This window comes from Sarcophilus harrisii, chromosome 3 (assembly GCF_902635505.1).
Source record: "Sarcophilus harrisii chromosome 3, mSarHar1.11, whole genome shotgun sequence".
NCBI classification, from domain to species: Eukaryota; Metazoa; Chordata; class Mammalia; order Dasyuromorphia; family Dasyuridae; genus Sarcophilus; species Sarcophilus harrisii.
In genome coordinates this window covers 380140642-380165792 of record NC_045428.1, presented here as the reverse complement: position 1 = coordinate 380165792, position 25151 = coordinate 380140642, and the positions used below count along the sequence as shown (strand labels likewise).

Sequence of the window (25151 nt, the reverse complement as noted above, 5' to 3'; positions counted from 1 at the left end):
ACATTATATAATGATAATCTTTAGATAATTTCTGATGGCATCATCTTAATATTGTATTATCATTATAAATATCCCTTCATTTAAAGAAAAAAATCTCTATGACTCAATCATTTGTCCAAAGCTCCTTTGTCAACATATTTTTTGTTGAGTTCATATGGATACCAACTCAGAGAGCTTTTTTATTCCAATTTTGAGTCTTAGTCATTTCATAAACTCCATTCTAAGATAATCAACTTTCGGTTATATTCAACAAATCTGAAGGTATCTTTAGATCTACATTTTGAGATCCCTGACAGGCCTATATAGCTATCACAGGTTCTCAGGGAACAAAAATTTCTCATTATCCATCATTTTAGGTAGTATTGCTATTGTTTCAAGTGATGCATTCTCCAAACCACTAATGCTTTGGACTTTGATGGGGTGGTAATGGTGATAGTCGTTATTTTTAATGGCTAATATGCAAGAATAGAATCCAAAGATCATCTATGGGCAGTATAACATCTCCAAACCATACATTTTAATCTCATGACAACAAAATAATCTGTTATTTTACTGAATATTTACTTTAAATTTGTTAGATATTCCATCAACCAAATCAATCATTGTTTAGTATCATAGCAACTTCGCATGATTTGATGTTTTTAATGTGTCACTCTGTCTTTACTGTCTTCAATAAAAAGATGTATATATTTTCATATACATAACTATAAATCAATTTTATAATTAAAGTGTAAAATAATATTTAAACTTAAATTACATATTAATTTAAAGCAATTAAATATTTAAAATAATATATTTAAATATGATATTCCTCCTACTTGGGGTAATCATTTGCTAAGACCAAAAAGGAAGAACTTGACATAAATATGAAGTTGCCTTCAGAGTCAAGGAATCCTAAATTTTAGTACTCAGATTGACATAAACTGACTATGTGACTCTGGATAAGGCACCTCTCCCATGGTGTTCCAAGAGTCCAAGATTCTAAATATCAGAACAAGAATAAATCTTCATTTGACAAAGTTCCTCACTGAAAAACTCCAATGACATCATAGGAATGGTTTCCCTCCATTCTCTGTCACTCAAAAAAAAAAATCAAAGCTACCTTCAAAAGAAAGGGAGAGATATAAACCAGACAGAGAGAAATACAGATGAGCACTATCTCCAAACTCCTCCAAACAGATATAGAAAATGTATCAGGCCAAGTTTCTTCCCTCTTAAAATAATGTCAGCAAGAAGTCAGCAATGCTTTTGTGTTTATCTTTGCATCTCCAGTGTTTAGTACAATGCCTGACACATAGTGGTAGTTCGTTAATGTTTGTTAAATTAATTTGATTTAAAGTGAATTGAAGGGAATATTCACATCCATTAAAATGTGAACTCCTTGAGAGGAGTGACTGCCTTTTTATTTATATACCCAATTCTTAGCATAGTACTTTGCAAAAAGTATACAGGTAATAAATCATTCATTCATTACAGATGTATTAGAGTATTGAAAAATACTATTACCAACAACTAAAGTGCTTATGAGAACTTAAGTTAAAGATTAAAATTGGAATGTTCTTTTCAAGAACATTTAGCTCAACTGTTCAACTACATAATTTGCCAGATAAAGAAATAGAGGCCGATGGGAGTTAAGATGGTCATGTTTACACTGGTAATATTTAACATAAATAGGTAATGTCTAGGTTCTGGTAGAGATACAAAGTTTTGGTGGCAGACTACTTGTCTTCTAAATTCTTATAAGCTATTTAAAATGATATTTTATTGCCAGCCGTAGTTTAAATTTGCTTCATTGAGGGAATGGAAGCATTGATGGTGGACAGGAAGGAGATAACTTTGAAAGAATGTGGTGTAATAGTGAGAAAATTTGAAAAGGCACAAAGACATTTGTCACCCAAGAAAAGTGCTTCCAAATACAAAGAAATCAGGAGCAGAAATCAGAAAGAACAAAAATTACAAAGATGACTTTTACTTGTATCAAAATTTTGCAAAGATCTGGCCCTATCCAGCTTCATGTATTTTTCATTACTGAGCTCAGAAAGAAGAAAGGAAAACAAACAATAAGCTTAAACAAAAATTTTTAAATGAAATAAATACAAACAACACCACTAATAATAATAGTACATAAACTGGTATTGGAATATGTACAGCCACATTTGTGATTTGTGCATTAACAACTATTAGCTAAAGAGTTAATTTAGTGAAGTCTATCTTTTCACATATGATTCCCTCTACTCCAAAAGTACTTAAATTAAACATAGGTACTTACCACAGAGCCAGGCATCAGTCCCATCTGACTTCCAAGTCCAGATTTTTCATCTAACCCAGCCATCTGAGCCGAAAATGGCTACAAAGATGAGAAAATTAATATTATTCTCACAGAAAAGTGAACACACACATACATTACCAGATTTTATTTTTTTACTTAACAGTAGAAATCTCTGTAAATTCCCTTTGTAGGAATAACTCATTTTTGAATCCTATTAACTTAAAAACTCATGAAAAAATGGAATTTGATATGTTGTTTACATTGGTTGATATTGCTTACTAAAAAAATCATTTTTTTTCTTTCTATAAGGGTACAGAATACTTTTAAAATATACAGGTTGATTTATAATTTACTGAAAATTCTTGACATTTCATGAAATCATTACCTTTTCTGGAAGGTATTTAGCCTTTCTAAATGATGACAATTATAACTAGTTTTGTATGTATGTACTCTTACTACACTGATTATGTCATTTCCCTTGACAGATAATATTAGACTAAACTTTGAAATATTACTAAAATCATAAATGAGTAATCCATAATTTAGGTTAAGAATTTGGATTATATTACTTTTTACTATCTAAGAAATGACCAGTAAAATTCAGTTTGTTTGATAGAAGTGAAAATAAGGTTTTTGTTATAAGAAACTGCACAATCCTCATTTCACAAAATCATTGTAAGATCAAAGAACCAAAAGCTTTTTATTATAATACAAATTGAATTTGATAATTGATTTTCACTGACATAGCTTTTCCCTTTATAGCTTCCCTTTATTAGCTCCCTCATAGATGAAAGTCGGTTTTATTTAAATGTTTAAATTAAGTAGAGTCAAAACTCATGATCACCAAGAAAAAATGGATTCTCAGCAAAGTGGAGAATCAAACATAATCATATTCCCATTCAAAGTCATATTTAAGTACCAAAAGGGGCCCATGCAACAAGTTGTTCTACTTATGCTAAGAAATTCTTTTATAGACTGCTTATATAAAATCTCCAAATTTATGATATAGTCAAAACTCCAATCCTAAAATTAAATAAAAATCAGTCTTACAAATTGCTGGCAATCAAGATCTCATTATTTTTACTCTAAGGAAGAAAAGAAAAAGATAAATAGGTACAGAATTCAGTTTCTCCTCTTTTGCTATCTTTTTATCTTCTACATGGTAATGTATTAAGCTGATTTTCCTGAGGATTCCAAGGAAATTTATTTTTGCCTTGTCATGTTATAATAAGACATGTTATATGTCTAGAACTAATCTGAGAGGAAGTATCTTAGGGCAGGGTGCAGTGATAGGGAAGATAATTCTAAATGCCAGTTTAGGTGTCTATGGCACCAGTCCCTCAACAGCCTGTAATGGAGGTAGTCTTACCCTAAAGATGCATTCACTTCGGTGAATATATTACTCAAAAGATATATAGACTTATAGTTCCTCTATAACTTTTGAGGAAGAAAGACAAGAAGGAAATACTTAACTTCATGCAGAGGAATTAATAATTGGTGACTTCTTAAAGGAAAAACTAAGTTGATGTACTTGAATTAAGTTAAAGGGAAATACCAAAAAGCTGGAGGAACTTGGGGCAATAACAATATGATATGTGCATTGATATATTCATTTGACAGCAATTTGTTTTTTTTAATGTTAGGTTATATGCCTTGTTATTCCTGATGACAATTTTAATGATATTCCTTTATTATCATATCTCCAAGGAGCATAGTTTACAAAAATCTAATGCCCTAATTTTTCAAAAGATCTATGGTCATCATTAGAGATAGTACCTACATCAATATCAGTTAAGGAATAATCCTCATTAATTGTCATGGACTCTAAATCTAGCACCAGATAGTCACCTTTCTGCTGATGTTTCTGTACCATTTTAAATACGCTAGTTCTAGACAAATTCTTCTAAACTTGAAATCTTCAGGTTTTTTTTTAGTAAAATATGCTAGAATTTTAAAACTGCCTATATGATAATAATAGTGCACATTTAAGACTCACAAAATACTTAGGATGTAGCAATACTTAAAAAGTATAAATTTTCTCCATTGTAGAAAAAAGGAAGGTGAATCTTAGAGAGATTAAGCACATCAAGAATTATCAGTAGTATGATTCTTAAGTATCCATTAAAGTAAATGTCGCTGAAGAACCAAGAATCAGCTCCATACTGTGATGAGCTAACATAGTAAGAAAAACTAATAACCAAGTAACGAGTAAAAGATATGTTTGAACATGGTTAGTCTTTCATATAAATAAAACATACCCTGCTGATGCCATCTGGCCCTGGATGGGATGGATGTCCTGGGGGTCCAGGAGCACCTGGTTGGCCAGGAATTCCCGGTTCTCCATCTATACCCTGTGGACCACGTGCACCCTAGAAAACAAAAGAAGAAAAATAACAGTTGTTATGAGAAAGAAAAGCTAACAGGTCAGTTTTCTTTGTGTAAAGCATATATCTATTGGTAGGTATTTATAGAAATAGATTGGCATTCATACAGTTTAATGATAAGATAATTCTGCCCCTATCACCAAAGTCAGAATTCCACTGAACTTCTACTGTTGGAGAAACAATGTTGGCAAAAAAATTGCTATTAAATGCATTTATTGAAAAATCATTCATATTCAACATATCAGTCAACAATCATTTTAAGTGCTTACTATGTGCCAGGCACTATACAAGGACTGAGAATACAAAGAAAAGGGGGAAAAAAATAGTCCATGACACTGAAGACTTTAAATAATAATGGGAAAGACAATATATCTATTTATAAGTAAATATAAGATAGATACAAAGGCAATAAATACATGGTAGCCTTAAAAATGATACATGGCAGCTTGGAGAACTGAAGAAAACCATTTACAGAATTTGAGGTTTCAACTGAGGTCTTGAAAAAAGTCTGAGACTCTAAATGCCAGGGATGATGAGAGTTAGCTTCTGAACATGAAGTACAGAACATATTAGTACAAAGATATGGAAATGGAAGATAAAGCAGTTATGTTGTATGTGACAAAGCAAGTAGACCAGTATGAAGGAACAGTGGAGTATGTAGAGAAGAATAATATATAATAATCCTGGAAAGATAGGAAGATTCAAGTTGTGAAAAATTTTATATAAACAGAAGATTTAATTTTATTGTGAGCATAATAGAGAAACAGTATTATAATCTCACCAAACTATTATACTAGTAGTATTTTTAGCCCCCTGTACTCATCTGCATCCATCTCATGGATATTGTTATCTTTTTGATAATATTATCATTTTATAATTCATCAAAGTTTGAAAATTGACTCTGAAAAGCTGAATTGTGACATATTCAAGTCATAAACAAATGGCTTTCTTGCCATCTGTTGCTATTTGCTACCCTTGCCTTTGAGGATGCATAAGCAATAATGTCTCACAGATTCTATGCCAAGGCCATGAAATAATATAAACTCTTCCCTTCTTTTCTTTCTTCTTCACCACATTAATTATTCATCTCAAAGCTGTAGATTAAGGAACACAAACCACCAATAATATCTTATCTTCCCATCAATTGTTGCCTTAGAATCTGAGTTTTCTAAAAGAGAAACTGACAAACTTATATCAGATATGAAATTGTATATAAAGGGAGCAGAGAGACCTAGAAAGTCACTTAGTTGTGGGGTATTTCAAAGAGCAATTTAAGATTTTATGACATTGGTGGAAATACACAATAAGCAAGCAAAGATGACAATCTTTTCTCTAAATGTGCCTGCAAGAAAATGACAGTTCTTGTGTCTTTAGTGCTGAATTATTCATCTTGGACCTAGTCGTTGTTACCCATAATTCTTCAAAACATTTCACTAACACCACAAATTTTGTGCAAAAACTGACTTTCCTTTGTGCTGGCATAGCATACACAGCCACAAAGCCAGCCTTGAGGCCAAGAATGATTGGATTCAAATTCTGTCTCAAATTCACACTGGCTATGAGATGCTGGGCAAGTTACTTAATCTTTCAGCATTTAAATTCCCTTTGTTAGAAGGTGGTTCATTTTCCTGGTAAAATCACAGATTCAACCTCAATTCCTAATACTTCCATATAAACTTCCATTTAGAGAGCATTTGCTACTAAATGGTGGGAATTTTACAAAAAAAAACTGATTTAACTATTTAAGTCTCTAGAAATTAGCTTCTCAAACTCAATACAACTATTTTAAAATCTTTTAACCTATGTTGTACAATTTTGCTATTCAGAGTATTAACTTCACATAGTTAACTGATCCTCTTTTGCAAGTCATTAGCTTCACTGTGTGATATCTAGAATATTCTTTTCAATCTGCTCAACTCCTATCTCCAATCAATTCATTCTCTCAATTAAATTCATTTATGTTTTATTATATTTTCATTTTATTCCTAACCAGAATTCAACTAGTCCAGTGATCAACAGAGGAAATCACAGAGACACGAAACCCAGTATAGCTTTTCAGAAGAGAGAGCAACAATAATGGTGTCAAATTCCACAAATCAATGATACAGAAATATCCCTATACATAACCCTCATAAGTATGTTCACTTTCATTCTTAAAAGTCTTAAATCTTAGCTTTTAAAAATAAGGGTCAAACCAGGAATTTATAAAACAATAATGAATTTTATGATAAAAGAAGAGAATAGCTAGAAAGTAATTGGTAGTTCAAAGGGAAAAAACAGAGGAGAGCCTTCTTATGTAAAACATGAGAACATACAGAATACTAATTGTCAATGAGTTAGCATTTCATAAATTGATTAGTATATTGTGAGAAAGAAAAAAACTCATCAAGGAGTAGTACTACTCTACAAGTACTATAAGGAAGTAGTAAAAGTAGGTAGTTCAAGTTTTATGATCTTAAAGGGGGTTGAATAAAACTTAAATAGAATATGTATGTTTTAATACCTGCTAATGCTATTATAATTTACTTATATAATAAATCAATTTGCTCCTCACAGCTGACTTTAAAATTTGGAAAAGAAATAGATTTTAATAGTACTAAATAAAAATTCAGTTGGTTGAATTAATCAAACTAATTAGTCCCTGTCTGGTAGAAAATATAGATAGTCTGTGAAACCTATATTTTATATTTTCTTTTTTATAATGTTTTAGATAAGCATTAAATTTCCTAGGAAAGAAAACTCTCCCTGCCAGCATTTCTAAAATACCAACAGATCATTGAAGTATATTCTTTATACATAAAAGTTCACCTTTGATATTTAAGCTGCCAAATGCAAATCTATAGCGTCAAAATGAAGGAGAATTTTACATAATTACTAAGAGAAGGAGGTGGTGAATTATCCTCTTAAGTAACTGAACTTCTAGAAACTGAAAATTTAGTCTACAATTGTCATCACAATTTTACGTGTGTGTGTGTATACACACACACACACACATATATATACACATGTATATCCTTTAGTATTTTGTTTGTATGTAGATATCTGAATGTTGCTCCCAGATCATACTGTGACTTTTTCAAACACAAGAACTTTCTTTTACTTTTCATTTTATCCTGACAGAGCAAATAGTTAATAAAGATTTATTGACCAGCTGATTAGATACTATAATTTGTACCATAAATAGATATTATTATATATGGAAAATAAAATATACAATCTCTGCTTTTAATGAGGTTTTGTCTTGAAAGACAAAACACACACACACACACACACAAATACAGTACTATATATATTATTTTCCATCATAAAAGTCAAGGAAAATCTGGGGAGCTATAGAAACAGAAATTATCTTTCCATCTTACACTATTTGAAAGAGCCATTTTCTGGAAGAGTTATCTATAAATATCATACTTCATGAATAAATGCAAATTAAAGTTTTTGTTATGCCAAGCTTTGTCTGAAAAATATAGGCTACCACGTATACAGAACTGGGATTTTGAAAATAAAGAAAAAAAATTCTTAAATGAGAAGTTAATCTATTAATAAGATTCATGTATATGAAAATACCCTTCAAAATGTTACTTAATAAACCCAATGGAATGTCTTAAATGATAAACTTTGGAGGTTTAAAGGATAATTCTAAAGACTATTTTTTATAAAAGTTCCAAAGTCAACTGATGTGCATATTAGAAACTAGAAATTTTATATTCATATTCTTAGAGTAGAAAAATAATTGTCAATTTCTGTTTATGTTTCCATGTTTAATTAAATACAATGCCATAAGGCACATAACATTAATCATCCTTTTGTTTCTCTAGTACAATCTAAAGTAATAAAAGGAATATCCCTAAATTGCCACTAGATGGCAACCTTTAAACACTCATAGTTGACATACTAGTTCAGCCATATATGGGTAAATAAAATCATAGAATCACCTAGAACTGACAAATCATGAACAGAATCATAATTTTTCCATTTTAATTTTAGAAGTAATCTAATATAATCTTCTCAATTTGTAGATAAGGGGATTGTGTCTCAGAGAGATGAAGTTACTTGCTAAGGACAACCTCAAGCTCTTTAGAATCAGCCAGTTATGATTCTCCTTATCCCCAGGATAGCTGGCAAATTTAATGTATAACAGGAAAAAAGGAGGAACTTGAGACTGTAACTAGTACTTAATTTGGCACACATAAGACATACACACACACAAAATCCCTTTATGCAGTCTGAGGGAAGATGCATTTTTCAAACCCGCTTACACTACTTGAGGATTTCTCCACATACCTCAGAAAAGCAATAACTTCATCATCCTGCAAGATTCAATCACCCTTCATACTCATACCTTATCTTTACCCTCTTCACCTCCATTAGATGGCAGAAATATGTACTTCAAAAGAAGGGAATTCAAAGAGGAGATTCACCACATATACTTCATTTCCCACATAGCTACCCTTTTGGGGGACTTCATTGGCTTTTCTATCATTCCTTTCCTCATTTCCCCCACATTTAGAGTTTCTTTTGTGTATAATCTTCCCTCATAAGACTATAAGTTTTTCCAAAGGCAGAGAATATCTTTGTTTTATATTTTGAATATAATAGGTATTCAATAAACTGTTGATTGTCTGACTGTTAAACAGAAGACAAAAGTTCACTTTACAGTTTCACAGGCAGAGTTATTGTCCATAACTTCAGCAGCTAAGTGGCACCAGGGATAAGAGTACTGAGTCTGGAGTTAGGAGCACAACTGAGTTCAAATCTAGACTAAGAAACTTACTAGCTTTGTGATCTTGTGTCACTTCATCTCTGTCTCCCTATTTCCTCAAGTGTAAAATGGAAAGCATCATAGCACCTATCTCACAGAATTATTGAGAATATCAAATAAAATAATATGTGTAAAGTATTTGGCGGAGCTCCTGGTAGGCATTAGTAAATATTTGACCTTTGCTCCCCCTTGCCTAGTCCTAGAAGCCAAAAGAACAAGAAGTACTATTGAAGGAAGCTCAAATCACAGCGGAAACAGCTTTTAATCAATTACATCCCTCCATCTTTTCACTTTTATTTACTGTTTAACATAATGTAATCCACTATTTAATATAATGAAGTGTCACCTCTTAAGTTCTCGGACTTCAGTTCCCCTTTATTCCTTAGCATTTTTACATGGTGCCAGAAACAGAATTGGTCAGGAAATCAAGATCTGGACTCAAAATCAGACTGTGTGACTGGACAAATCACTTTATTTCTCAGGATTCTGGCTTTCTCTTTCAGACTCTCAATTGCAGAGACAATCTTCAACATAAGTAGTTTTTCACCTCCTGATTGCCTGTACCAGTGAAATCACAGCTACAGTCCTTATCCCCAGCCTAACACTTCACTTATAAAAGTGGAGGAAGTTATACATTACAATCAAGAAACTCAGGCAGAACTGCCTCCCCCCAATAAACATCCTTGTAAATTCACTCAAATTTAGGCCCCAAGAATGTTGATTCTTGTTAGAGTCGACACATTTATTGAGAGTCAAATGAGAACTCACATCACCAATTACAAAACTCCACTCCATACGAACACACAGCTTCTCTACAAAAGGCATGCACATATTCTATTTAAGAAGATTTATCTATCAAGGTCCCTGATAATAGCAGGGTCTATTTGGAAAAATCAAGAACTGAGAAGCATGTGAATCAGGTGGCAGTACAATAGACCAAACAAATATGTGGTAGCCTGGTGCCATATATTCTAGCCCAAAAGTTCTCAAAGCACGATCCAGGGACAACTGAGAATCCCTGTGACTCTTTCAGCGGTATCTGTGAGGTCAAAACTACTTATATAGAAATAAGATATTTTCATTTATAATATGGTAAGTGTTGATATATATAACTCCCACATACAAAGGCTCTTTGGGTGACCTTCCATCATTTTAAAGACTCCAAAGGGGTCCTTGGACCACAAAGTTTGAGAACCATTGTTCTATTTCATGGAACAATGTTGCCTGGGAACATCTCTGTATCCTGTGGAAATGGGATTTCCTCTCACAAAAGTAAATTTGTTGGCCAATGAGTGAATTATTCAAAAGGATCCTACTAGCAACATTACAATTAAGGATAGATTTTATTCAATGACAAAATGTGCAGACATCTAGAGGGTGTGAATTGAAGACTATGAGACAGATTTCCTTTCCCATTTCAACACCATATTATTGCCTGTGCCCATGTTGCTATCATGTGGCTGGATGCACTGATGCATAGAATACAGTATTTGGAATTGGGAAGACCTGAGTTCAAATCCTACTTCAAACACTGAATAGCTATATGATCCTGAACAAGATACTTAATCTTTCTATTTATCAGTTTCCTTATCTATAAAATGGGGACAACACAATTTAACCATACAATAATACAACCTTTTCTGCATAATTATTGTAAAGATAAAATGAAGTAGCATGTTCTTTGAAAATTTTAAATGTAAATATATATATATAATATAAAAAAGAAAAAAAGAAAATTTTAAATGTTAGCTGTCACCATCACCACCATCATCTTCTTCATCATTTTTTTATTTTCCTTCCACTAGAAATTTGGGTTCTTCCCTAAGAAGCCAGGCTTTGATGGATGAATTTTTGTCTCATCTTATATGAAACCAGGCAACCATGCTACTTTTCAGCCATCTCTACACTATGATACCTATCAAGTCCTTCCCTCCTCTTTCTTGTTCATCCTTATGTGCTCTCTTCTCCCATTAGAATATTTTTGCTTGATTATGATTATATCCCCAGCATTTAGGGAATCCCTAACACATAGCAAGCACTTAATAAATGCTTTTTCTACCTAAATTTTTATTTCTGAACAAAATATTTCTCATTTATCCAGATCCTATGTTTAAAATTTCACTATGATCAATTTATTCCTTTGGCTGATCATTTGGCTATTCTTTCTGTCCTTTTATAAAAAGCAAAAAATATATATATTTCTAGGAGGACTACATTTAATCACTCACTAGAAAGTGGTTTTATTAGATCATTATTGCTTATAAATAGGAGAAACTTGAAAACATATATATACAAGAAAACTTGCAATCGTGTGGAGAGAAGGAAGAACTAGTAAAAAAAAAAAAAAAGAGAGAGAGACGAGTACCGAATATAATTTTTCTAGAATCATTACTTATGAGTGGAGTCCCTTGTTTAAAAAAAAAAAAAAAAAAAAAAAAAAGGCAGAATTTTGTTGAACACTATATACAAAATTCAATCTTTACATTCTCAGTTCTTGAACTAGGCAGATACAACCAGCGATTCAGGCATGGCAATGGGTTTCACCTTTCAAGATTTTATTTAGTAGCTGCAAATAAATCCATCACAATGGTTTCTGAAGCAGTGTAGGTGAAATGGGCATTCAAGGTGCTGAGATGCATAGAAGTGGAGGATTCTGTGCGGGGGGATAGTGTATCAAAATATTGATCTAGAAAGCTTTCAGTCTGGTGACTGTTGTTAAAAACTCTTGGGAAGAATAAGAGAAGGAATGAATTTTATTACCTTCCGGAAATTGTCTTTACATGATTAATTTCTTTCTTTAACTCATTCCTATCCACCCACCCACATGTTTGGGGGTAAAAAATAAGTTCAGTTACAGTCAATTTTCTAATGTAGACATATCTTAGAGAAAATATGAAACTTTAAATGCATGCTGCTGAATCACAGATAAATGATGGCATTGCTCATCAGAACATTCTATTTTTTAACTTGTAGAAAGCCTATCATGAGAATATGAAAAGTGTTTATAATAAAGAAACAAGAAAAAAAAAAGAATCAGATTCTTTAAGAATTCAAGAATATTGATACTTTATATCAATGGGACAATAGTTAAACTATTTGATCTTTATTGTATTTATTCTTGGGTTTTAAATTAAGAGAGCACAGTAGATCATTTTACTTTACAGGCTTTATTTTTTCACAGCAAGAACTTTTGAAAAGAAAACAACCCCTTTTAATAGCATCCTAGGTTTTGACCTACTCAACATTAGGGTTATTGGAAAAATTATGAAATTTAGTTTATAGCTGTACTTGAAAAAATAATCTTTTTTTCTCTTTTGCTTTCACCTAGCAGTTAATCCTATAGAACAAAAATATCACCTGTATGGGTCAGCATTATCACATAATTTTGGCACTATCCACATCAGGTGAGTTGTCACATCAGAAAGCAATTCAATGTACTAATAATTTTCCTTCTGTTTTTTATTTTGAAATGGGCTCTCAAGGATCCAGCACATACCATTTATACATAACTTATAAGTATCCTTTTTCATGCAGAGGAAATGTGATTGGATCTGTGATTTCATTAGAGTGGTTTAACTCTTGGTGGGGAAACTCTTTTTACCAATGTAGATCACTAATTCTTTAGAAGAGACAATCAGTGAAATATTTGAAGAACTGAGAGATTAAATGATGTGTCTAAGTCATGCATCCAGTGACCATAATGTATAAACACTAAATAAATTATTGAAATTTAAGGCAGAACTATATCTGTATAATTACTTCAACTAAAGAGTAAACCTAAAATGTTTAATGGAATAAGACAGGAGACTGAAAACAAATACTTTACAAAGGATCACTGAAAAAGTTGTAGGTGTACCTGGCAAGGAATATTTCTATGAGGGGAATCTTTAGTAACTTACAGGTCTTCCTTTAGGGCCTCGTTCTCCTCTTGGGCCTTGAGATCCTGGAGGTCCCTAATTACAAAATAAAGAAAATGATGTGTCTTATGGCAATATATCCAATTTATGCATCAATTCAAAGATAAAAATTAAAACCCAAGTTGATGTAAAAAAAAAAGAAAAAACTGAAAAAGCATTTCTTTAATTTTCAAAATATAAAAAATAAAACTAGGTATATATGATGTAGTCCATCATTTCTGAAGGATGTTCCAAATATCTTTTATAATAAAAAAAATTCTCAGAATCAATGTTACTATTCATATAATCACAAAATAAATAAAAACACCAAAAATATTAACATATTTTAGCACTGTTACATTCTGAGCATACAACTTGAGATGTAACCCTTAAAAATTAGAGAAAATGAAAAGTACAAACTTTCACTGTTGTCTGCTGTCTGCTTTCTACCTGACACACATCAAAGTGGAGTTAGTCAAATTCCCAAAGAAAGCAATGGGACAATTACAAAAGTATATAGCCAACTGATGACTAACAGATATTCAAAATTTTTGTAAGTAGTTTATCAAACTTTATCACTTATTTGTGGATAGAATGCCCATTTCACTTTCCATAGTTTGTGTTTCTTTTTCAAAAGTAGTTGTAAATTCATGACTTTATTTATGTGGATATTCCCTTTTAACTCATAGTTTAGAAGATAATTACATGGAATTCTCACCTAGTCTTCTACTGTCAAATGAAACTATCTGTTCATGAGCATTTGCAAGTATATGTAAACTGCTCCTCACAGCAGAAATTAAGCCATGGAATTTATTCGTTCTAACAGGACTATCCCAAGCGTGTACTGAGCTGTTTGTTGAGAACCCAAGTACACCTTCAAACTGGGATGAAATTTCAGAAAAGAACTTTAATGAAAGTTATTCAAGATATATCTAATAAATATTTTAAAAATTCAGTTTCTCCTAAGTGGGACAGGTATATGACTTTTGAAGAAAGCAGCAAAAATCTTGGAAATTTTGATTTTTAGAAAAAAAAAATCTTCCATTTTCACCTTTTTCTTTAAAATACATTTCATTTGAAGTTTAGAACCACTTGAGAACAAAAGTTCCACAATAAATCATTTCGTGAACATATTAAGCTCAAAATACAGAACTAGTTAAAATCAGAGGTTTCAGAATGAATGGATTAGACCACGCTAGATCCATAATTCACTAAGCTAATTTACTTGATTTCTCTGTCATGCTTTGTTTTGGTGTGGGGTGCTATGCGTGTTTAAAATCTTGGCATATATGGGATACAGATGATGATTTAAAGCTAAATTCACAGCAGTCTTGCCATTTTAATTAAAAAAATATATTGTTCTTAGATTCTTTTGTTCCTTAAAGGTACTATACATGGATCATTAACCAATTAATAATCTCAATCAGAAACACCAGGAAATAACACTGTATTTTTAATTTTTGTCCTCTAATTACTCACTATGATTCCATTAACAAAATAGGATTATTTATAGTAAAAGGATCAGGTATGTCAATTTGTGTCAAGTGATATAAGAATTATTTTTAACATTTTTGGCAATTTTATTATAATATTTCATATCTGTGTAAAATCACTTAAGATACAAAAATTACAAGCAGATGTTATAATTTTACTTTGAAATAATATTTTCATTCTTCTTTCTCAAGTATGTGCAGATGAACTGCATCAACTGACACAGCTTGGTCTTTCAAGATATAAATTATTACAAAATGAACTTTTGTTCTATTTATTTTTGATAAAATTCCTTCTCAAAAAAAAAAAAAACTTTTTGAGAAATATTCAGGCCAAGCAACTTTGGGATTTTTTTTTCTGAATTTGCTTTAGATTTCAGATTCTTTGGATCTATTTTCTTTAGATTTTACCATATTCTCCTAAATATAATATTCTTTCAGTCACAAAATTCTCAAAGAATATAATACTTACAGCTGGTCCTGGGCGACCTCGGATTCCAGTTACCTAAGCAAAATGATCAATAAAAGACAATTTATTTTTTTCCCTTCAAGTCTAAGAATAATAGTGATGTTCTTTGGAGAAAATTAATGTGGACTACACTGACCATCTTCTTGATAGACTATGATCCAATAAAAGTCTTGTATTTTTCTATTATCTTTATCTAAATCACATCAATTATCAAAAACAATCAAGAATTCAAAGATTAGCCTAATAAGAAATTTTATATGAACCACTAGCATTTCATGACTCACTATAAGCATAATAGCACCCCCCCAGACAATGACAAAAACTCATTTGCTTATTTAATGTCTGTGAATATTAGAAAGGACATCTGAGCAATAAATGATTAATTTATCATTCTTATTTCATGTGATATGAACAAGTCTCTTTTATTCCATCAGAGGGAAATGCCATCATATTTTTAATTACTTAAAAATGTAAATATATTCTCTGAGACTTTTATCAGCATCACAGACATTTTCATTTCTGTTTATTTTAATTAATAAAACTTTTTTTTTCACTTTTCTCTCTGGATGGTAGAGTTTTCATCACAGCATCATTCTTACATGCATGAGGCCACTCAATGTTTCCTAAATAATTATGAAATAAAATTAATTTTTCAAATGCCATGTTTTAGTCCTTTGATAAAGTTGAATAAAAATTCAAGGACATCATTTTTATTCAGATGTCATTAACAAATAAATTCCAAAGTTGTTGTTCAAGTTCTTTAACTACATACATAGAGTTGGATTAGTATTCTCAATTCAAGAATTAGTTTGTACATGTTTTCTATCAAAAATATTTAATTCTATAAACTGTTAAATAAGGAAAGAAGATAAATACTTACAACTGGAACTAATCCAGGTTCTCCTTTTTGTCCCTATCAGGAAAAAAAATTTAATTATCATTAATGAGCAGCCTTATCAAATGATGTTTTTAAGACTATATAAGACTATATAATGGGGAAAGATAATATAAGACTATATATAAGACTATATATATATATATCCCCCATATAATAATCCCCTAAATATAAGACTATATAATGGGGAAATGGGGTAACAAAATTTTATGTGTAGCTAACTAGACATCGGGTATTGATCTTTTCATTTCTCTAGCAAACATCAATGGGCAGCCATTGATTATGAAGATTATTAAGGGGTGAAATTTTTCTTTTCAGTACCTTCTTAATTTATGTCTTTACAAAGATGAGCATATAGGAAATAGTTCTCATTAGCAGGAAGAAGTGTCAACTCAATTCAATTCATTATTATTAAATAGCTCTTATATATGAGACTGTCATATGTACTAGACAGGCAAAAATAAAAGTCCCTTGAGAAGTTCAAAATCAAGTAAAAAGGTCTTCAATTCAATGAAAGACATGGAAAGCCATATTATAATAGGAAAGAAATGATTAAAGATTAAAAATTTCAGAAAAATGACTAAATTTAATCATTAATATTTGATGTAATATACTCAAGCTATTTAAGAAAGTCACAGTTATTGCCATAGTACTGAGATCATTAAGCTGAAATAGAATAAATTACCTAAAAAATTTCTAAGGACTGAATAGGAGAAATGTGCTATCTTTTAAAAAAGCAAATTGGAAAGCCCTTATGATTTCAGATTAGTGAATTTAATCTCAGTACCTCACATGAAGCTAGAATAAGCTATCAATCAATTAGTAAGTAACAAACTATAATAGTATAAGGGAAGAGGGAGAAAATAGCATGGATTTTGGAAAACTAAATCATACTAAACTCATTTAATTCTCTTTAATGGTGGATATGATAGATATACTAGAAATTGCTTTCAGTAAATTATTGTATTCACACATTATATTCTCAGAGGCGGCCTGTGTACATAAAATTAAAACTATATTGCTATTGTTAAACAGTTGTAAACCATACATAATTGTGGTTTCTGCATAACAGAATGGGGTCTATAAAGGAGAATGGTCAGAGCGATAGTGGAGGAAGTGTGAAAAGGGAGAAGGGTAAAAAGGCTACTCTGAAATCTATTTCAAACAATAATTGTAATAATAGACTGAGTAAAGGAATAGAGAACATATCCATAAAATCTCTGTTACTCCAGCAAATATAGCAAATATAATATAGAATGTCTGATGATTTTTGAATATGGTCCCATAAAAGGGACAAGATTAAATGAGGGAGAATAGCTTAGGGACAAGGAATGAAAATTTTAAAATTAAGACAAATATAGAATAGAGAACATAGAGTACAAAAAATCCTTCAGGATTATGATGAAACCCTCTTGTGGGGAGACAGAATGGCTGTCTTCAAATATTTTTAAAATGTATTATTTATTTATTTTCAATCATCCTTTTTTTCTTAATAAGTTTTGAGTTCTAAATTGTCTTCCTCTTTCCAATCCCTTACCAAATTTACTTTGAAACCAAGCAATGTGATACCAACCATACAGGTGAAATCATGCAAAGCATATTTCCATATTAGTCATATTTTTTAAAGTATGAAAAATTTAAAAAGTGAGAAAAATTTTATTTCAGATTGGCTTTAGAGTTAGTAAGTTCTCGCTTTTTTTTCATTATGGGTCCTTTAAAAATTGTATTGATTAAAGTAGCCAAGGTCTTCATGGTAGATCATCATTTATAGGCAGCTAGGTGGTGGAGTATTGGTCTGGCAATCAGGAAGATTCATCTTCATAAATTTAAATCTGGCCTCAGACACTTATTAGCTGTGGGACCCTGATTAAGTCATTCAACTATATTTGACTCAGTTTTCTCATAAAAAGAGCTGGATAAGGAAATGACAAACTACTTCTTTATCTTTGCCAAGAAAATCCCAATTGGATTCATGATGATCATTATAGCATTGCTGTTACCATGCATAATGATCTCCCATTTCTTCTCACTTCACCTAGTGTCAGTTCACATAGGTCTTGCCATGTTTTTCTGAAACTACCTCCTTCATCATTTCTTTTAGCACAAAGAACTGCATCACAATTATATGCTCCAACTTGTTCTAAGTTTGAGATTCCCCAATTGATGAGCATCTTTTCAGTTTCCAATTCTTTAACACCATAAAAAAAGCTACTGCAGATATTTTTGTACACATAGGTCTTTTTCCTTTTTCTTTGTTCTCTTCAGAATATTTACCTCATAGTAGTTTTGGGCTGGGTCAAAGAATATGAACAGCTCTATGTTCACAAAGGCACACGAACAGTGCCTTTGGACACAGTTCCAAATTGTTCTCCATAATGATTGGACCAGTTCATTACTCTTACCAGCATTTCATTCAAACATCTTCTCCAGTACTTCTCATTTCTGATAGGTGTGAGGTGTTACCTCAGAGTTGTTTTAACTTGCTTTTTTCTAGTCAATAGAAATTTAGAGCATTTTATATGAGTACAGATAGCTTTGATTTATTCTTTTAAAAAAACTGCCTTCTTATATCCTCTGACCATTTATCTATTGTGGAATGGCTCTTATTTTTATTAATTTAATTTAATTCTATAATGATAGATTGAAGTATTTGGGGAATCAGATAGTAGAAACAAGGTGAATTTCATGGTAGTATTCTCTTCGTCCACTTGAAATAGGATCATGGTCCAGTCTCTATGACAACTTCTGGTTATGCTATATCATTTAATAAAATTTGAGTTATCAATTACTATTCTTTGGTGATTGATTCAAGTGATATTTTTTTTCTAAGCAAAGCGAAAACACAGATGATTTTTTTTACATTATTAGTTGAAAGGTAATAATCACATACATTTTATGTATTACTCACTCACTATGCTCAATAAATAATTAAACAGAAATGAATTTCCCTAATTCTAATAATGGGAAAATAATTCTATCTGACTGGATAGCATAGTAACTATGATAGGAAGAATAATTATAATAATTCTAAGAACTAGTATTTGCATAGTACTTCATAAAAAATCCTTAGCATGGCTACAGACTAGTATGAATAAAATGCAAAGTAGACATGAACTTACCTTTCTTCCTCTACCTATAAAAAGAAAGGCACAGATGTATTACTTATTATTAATATTATTATTGAAAATACTTATTTTTTTGAATACTTATAAATGCTGTATTCCCTAATAATCTTTTTTAAAATCTATGTCAACTATGCAACAGTTTAAAGTTATGGGCAAAAATTCAATGAAATCAAGACTTTCATCATAAAAAACAGGAATTAATAAACATGTTTATGACTAGATAAATGTTTCAAAGTATTGCAAAATATTAATATTTTTGAAATATCCAGTGTTATTGAACTAATTATTAAATAATGCTTATATGATCATTACTAAAGTTATGGAATTAGAAATAAAATGCGTGAAATGAACTATTCATTAATAATGTACATACATGTAGAATTTTTTTTTGTAAAAAGCTTCATAAAGTTTGTATAAATTTATTGTTGTCAATTGATAAGATCTATAATTATATAAAACACTTTTCACAGAGTCTTAGAGTTAGATGAGATCAGAGATTTAGAGCTAAAGATAGTCTTAGGATTCATTCATTTTTCTAATATCCTTCCTACCTGAGCCTTTTTATTTTTGAACAATCTCCCTGGTAAATAAATAATCATACAGACTCTCCTTGATCTATGGTGAGAACTTCCTGCTGATATAATATTCAATTTTTTTAATTGTTAGAAAGTTCTTTATATGAAGTTAAATTATATTTCCTTATAACTTCCATCTAATGGCATGACTCCACTCTCTGAGACCAGGCAGAGTAAGTCTAATCAACTTCACATATATCCACTTTTCAAATATTTGAGATACTCTGGGTAGATTTTTTATTTCTAAATTCTTCAACTCACACTTTTAATTAATCACAAACCACCTTATTTTCAGATACACACTTGTCTCTAAAATTTTCATATGCACAAAACCTGATAAACATAGTTAAGTTTTTTTCCTAATGTACACACTTTTTCATGTACCACATTTCTTCTTCAAAATTCACTCCTATCTCATCTTAAAAGCTATGTTTCCTCATTGCTACAATTACCTAAATATCTAAAGAGTCTGGAGTATTTCTTAGTGCTATACATGGGACTTGAGGGATATTTATATAAAAATAGTTCCTTTATCATTCATATCCTAGAAATGGAGCAAGAGATGGCATAGTTGACAAATAAATTCATGTACTATGGAAATCTGGTTAAGCTGATTCCATATCACTAATAGACTTCCTAGACAATGTCTGCATCCCCTATAGTTATGAAATTTCAGATGATTCCATCACAACTATGGCAACAAGTAATTATTTCTTAAGTAGAATATAACATCAGGGTTGGACTTTCTCTTAAGGTCTTGGTAGATTGTTTTGCAATCTTGGGCTACTCCTATTCCCTTCCCATCTTCTTCAGAGTGAAAAATGAGGAATCCCAAAGTCCAAGTCTGATAAATTGAGCCTGTATAACTTCTTATGAGACAATGTTAATCAACCCTCTGGGTAAAATAGCAAATTTCTGGCATTCTTACCAAAACTGGGATTATTGCCACCACCAGCTGTATTTGGACAGACAGGACAGCACTCTCCAGAAGGAGTAATTGGATCTGCACAATCTAACACTTCCTGGCACTGGATCTGGTCACAAAGAATGGCTCCATTATCACAGACACAGATCTGACAAGGGGCTGGTTTCCAAATATCTCTGTTCAAGTACATCTGACCATTCTGTGTGCAGGCTATTTCTTCATCATATCCATCTAGGAAAAAAAAAAAGAATGGGGAATGTTATTGATACTTTGAAGTTTCTATATCCTGAGATAATTATGAGTAAAGTCTGTCAACAACATTCTCCAAGCATGCAATATATGATATATTAGAAGAAGAAGAATTAGATGATGATGATGATGATGACAACGATGATGATGATGAAGAAAAACAAAAAAGGAGGAGAAGAAATATGGCTAGGAAATTAAAGTGATTAAAAACAGAAAATATTAATTAAAATATATGAAGAGTAAACAAACAGAATACCTAAATCCTTAGAGGACAAAGAGAAAAAGAATGATCAAAAAGAGAGAAATTTTGAGGCAGATTTTAAAAGATATGGAAAGAACAATTCAGGAAAAAATCAGCACAGAGTTCTAAAAATTAATATGAAATGACAATTGAAAAGAGTGCAATGTAGACATTTTCAAGGTGAGTGTCATAAATATTGTGTCATTATGTGGTGACCTCTGTAGTATAAACTATATGGGGCAGCTAGATGGAGCGGGATAGAGCACCAGCCCTTAAGGCAGGAGGATCTGAGTTCAAATCTGAAATCAGACACTTAATACTTACTAGCTGTGACCCTGGGCAAGTCACTTAACCCCAATTAACTTCTCCAAAAAAGTAATAAAATCTAAAGTACAAATTGTGAATTTAAGAACTTCCAAGTGGCTAATGGAATAGATCAAATAAGATAAAGAAACACATAGACTAATGTTACAATCTAGTTAAATTGTTTGGTGGTGGTGTTCAATTGTTTAAGACCCATCTGATTCCTTGTGGCCCCATTTGGAGTTTTCATGGAAAAGGCACAGGAATGATTTGCCATTTCCTTTTCTAGTTCATTTTACCAATGAGGAACTGAAGCAAACCTTATTGTTACTTTCCCGGAGTCACACAGCTACTAAATGAGGCCATATTTGAGCTAACAAAGATGAATTTTCTTTATTTCAGACATGGCATTCTATCCAGTTTGCCACCTAATTTATCTAGTCTTTTTAAGCAGATTTAAATAGTGCAAGAATTTACACTTTTTTTTCCCCCAATGAGGACAAGCCTTATACCAATGAAGACTAAAGTCCTCTTTCTACTATAGCTGAAAATGTAATAAGTTACTGTGACTAAAAATCACCACTTGAGGATCAACCTTATGATGAGGAGCTTATCTGAGTTGTTGCCCAATGATACAATGACAGACAGGTGAGACCTGTTAGCACTTCAGTGGCAGAGTTTTCAAAGTCCTGCTTTCCTCCATTACAGAGCCATGGCAAGAAGGACTTTGAATCATACAATCAGGAATAGCTGAATCTAATGCTGAGTTGTGACCTTCTGAAACAAGATTTTCTCTTAAATCATAATGAGACAAGGACTCATTCTATATGTGTTCACCTTGTTTACTTCAAAGTCATATTTTCATGAAGGAAAAACAAGTTCAAAACAATATTACAAATCAGTATATGATCTCTGTTAAATATTTTCCTTAAGTTTAACTTGAAGTCAAGCACAATTTTAAAAACTTTACAGCAAAAAAATAATATATTGGCATTAGAATTTACACTTCCTTTGAGTACAAAAGCAATAATACATATAGATTGTTGGAATCCTTACAAAGTGTTAACTCATTAGAATTGATAGAGACAATAATTATCTAGTTTAGCATGGTTCAGTATGATTGATCTGATCCTATGAGGAGATGTTATGGGCCAGAACTTGAAACAAGGTACTAAGTGGAATTGAGGAGGCAATGTTTAAATCTAGTTTAGCATTGATTTAATCATACAACAAATAATGGTTTTCCAGTGATATAATGATGGTGTGTGTACTCAGTGAACAGCATATAAGCAAGAAGCTCTCAGGGCCAAAGAGCACTCTGGGAGATACAGAAGCCCATAAGCCCTCTCTCGGAAGCAAAGTGAGATTTCATTCCATCTTTCACCTTTGTGCTGGCTGGAGGCTAAAGAAAGCAGAGGCAAAGGACAAGCTGCAAGAGCTGTTGGAACCAAGCAGAGAGATAGGCCTCTAAGAAAGCTAACCGGACCCAAGGAAAGAGATAAGAAATAAACGTTTGGATTTTATCAGCTGGCTGTATTTGGAGTGATTATTACTCTGAACTGAAACTAAGGCTGCCTCCAGAAAACCTCCCCAAGAAACATGCTCCCAGAGATAGCCATTATATTATAAAAAAGAAAAAGAACACCACAATAGATTATATGTCAATAACTATTATTTTCCTACAAATACAGGCCTTGTGGATATCTAAGTTAAGGAAAAAAAGTTTGCTCACTCTGTATCATTTACATGAGTTTGTAATATAATATGATTTACATATGCCTTCAAATGAAAGTTTAAGAAAATAATTTCAATTTGCTTTGCGAAGTAAAACCATTAGCAAAATCACAGTGTATTTTTCCACTATGATACTATACATTGGTATTTATCTCTCCACTCTCTTGGGTGAGTTATGTAATTTTTGGTCTAACATTTTTAACCATTCTTCCCAGATGTTTAACATATGGAAAAATGCTTCCTGGGTGCAGTATCATCATAGTTGTTTTTAGATGAAGAATAATAAGTTGGTCCTCCTTTCCACCAAAAGACATTTATCTTCCTCCAACAGTATGCCCAGGTTTGTTCCAAGTATTACAAATTAAATAAATTAAATAGATCAAATTAAACAATAAATATAAAACATTTTGCAAACCTTAAAGCACTATATATAACAACTACTGTTTATATATATGTATTATTATTATTGTTGTTGTATTTTATATAGGCTTTTTACTCCCACAGGGTCCAAGTCACAAAGCTCTCTCTCATACAAAAAACTTCCAGCAAAAGAAATGATAACCAAACTTTCACCTACAAGAGTCAGTAAATGTTTAAATAGCCTTCCCCAAAATATACATAGGATATACTTTGAAATTTAATTTCCATCGTTAATGTTTTCTTCATCACTTTAAATCTAAACAATCAACAAAACAATTAAAAAAAAAAAGACTTATGTGGTGTTTGCCAATTTCTGAGGTGTATATATGCTCACTGAATATTTGACCACCGGCTTTCCTGAGACAGCATGAGCTAGCTCTAGGACAGCCCAGGTTGAATTCCAATTCCAGATAGAGACTGAATTTAAAAAAAAAAAAAAAAAAAAAAACCAGAAATTACTCAAAGCTGGAACCTGTAGGATTCCGTAGTGAATAGAATGTGTCATGATTGTCAAACGTTTTAAAAATATCCATGCCTCCAATGGAGAGGTTATCTTTTTCATTCACTATTACAGCCCAGCATGGATTGAGACCTGGCCCAAGAATCAAGAATAACTGGGTGTGAGTTCTGCTTATTGACCATGTGACCCTAGGCAAGTCCATTGCACCTCTCAGAAAAGTTGTTGGTCTTTATTAGTAAATGAAGTTGTTCATTGGGAGCACCTTAGTCCGTTGAAATTCAATTTCTTTAAAAAAAAAAAAAAAAAAAAAAAAGTAAATAAGAGGTAGCTAAGTTTTGCAGTGGAGTCAGGAGAACCTGAATTCAAATGCGATCTCAGATACTTGAGACTTATTATCTATGTGACCCAGGGCAAGGCACTTAACCCAAGTCTGCCTTGCCACACCCCTCCCCAAAAATAGTAAATAAGCTTTGAAAGCAATATATAGAATCAATCAGTAAGCAATATTTATGATGTGCCTGACACTGCATATTTAAAGATTTATTATTATCCCCTTCAGTGTCTGAACCCTACAATAACCACACAAATTCTCAGAAGACTAGAATATTTTTTTAAAGTTTAAGTATTAGATTGGATAAAGAAAAAATTATATAAAGTATGAAATATGCCTCCTGAACAATAACATTATACTTTTTTAGGCTAATGTTATTCTTTTAGATGTAATAATACCTGCGAATATTAAATAGATGAGAAAAATGTTTCATAAGAGTTTAAATTTTTGTAGGCTTATGAACTTTTTGTAGGGAGAGGAAGTCTCAAGAATGTTAAATTTTTTTAGGCTGTTATGTGATTATTTTATCCCCATAAAATCTTCCAATTAATCAATCCAAACCATTATGAATCATTACCACAGCTGTACTGGCATTGCTATCTTAGATATGAGAGCTGTCTTCT

The 25151-nt window shown here is 31.6% G+C and overlaps 1 protein-coding gene across 1 annotated transcript in view; it reads right to left on the bottom strand.

The window, feature by feature from the left end:
• Nucleotides 1-25151, bottom strand: part of COL5A2 (collagen type V alpha 2 chain) — a 196333-nt gene that overhangs the window by 75427 nt on the left and 95755 nt on the right. Inside the window, exons 2-8 of the mRNA XM_023499330.2 lie at nt 20794-21021; nt 19285-19298; nt 16151-16183; nt 15274-15306; nt 13315-13368; nt 4528-4638; nt 2270-2347 (exon numbers count right to left, since the gene is read on the bottom strand). Coding sequence (XP_023355098.1) covers nt 2270-2347; nt 4528-4638; nt 13315-13368; nt 15274-15306; nt 16151-16183; nt 19285-19298; nt 20794-21021 — 551 coding nt within the window. The remainder of the gene's footprint in view (nt 1-2269; nt 2348-4527; nt 4639-13314; nt 13369-15273; nt 15307-16150; nt 16184-19284; nt 19299-20793; nt 21022-25151) is intronic.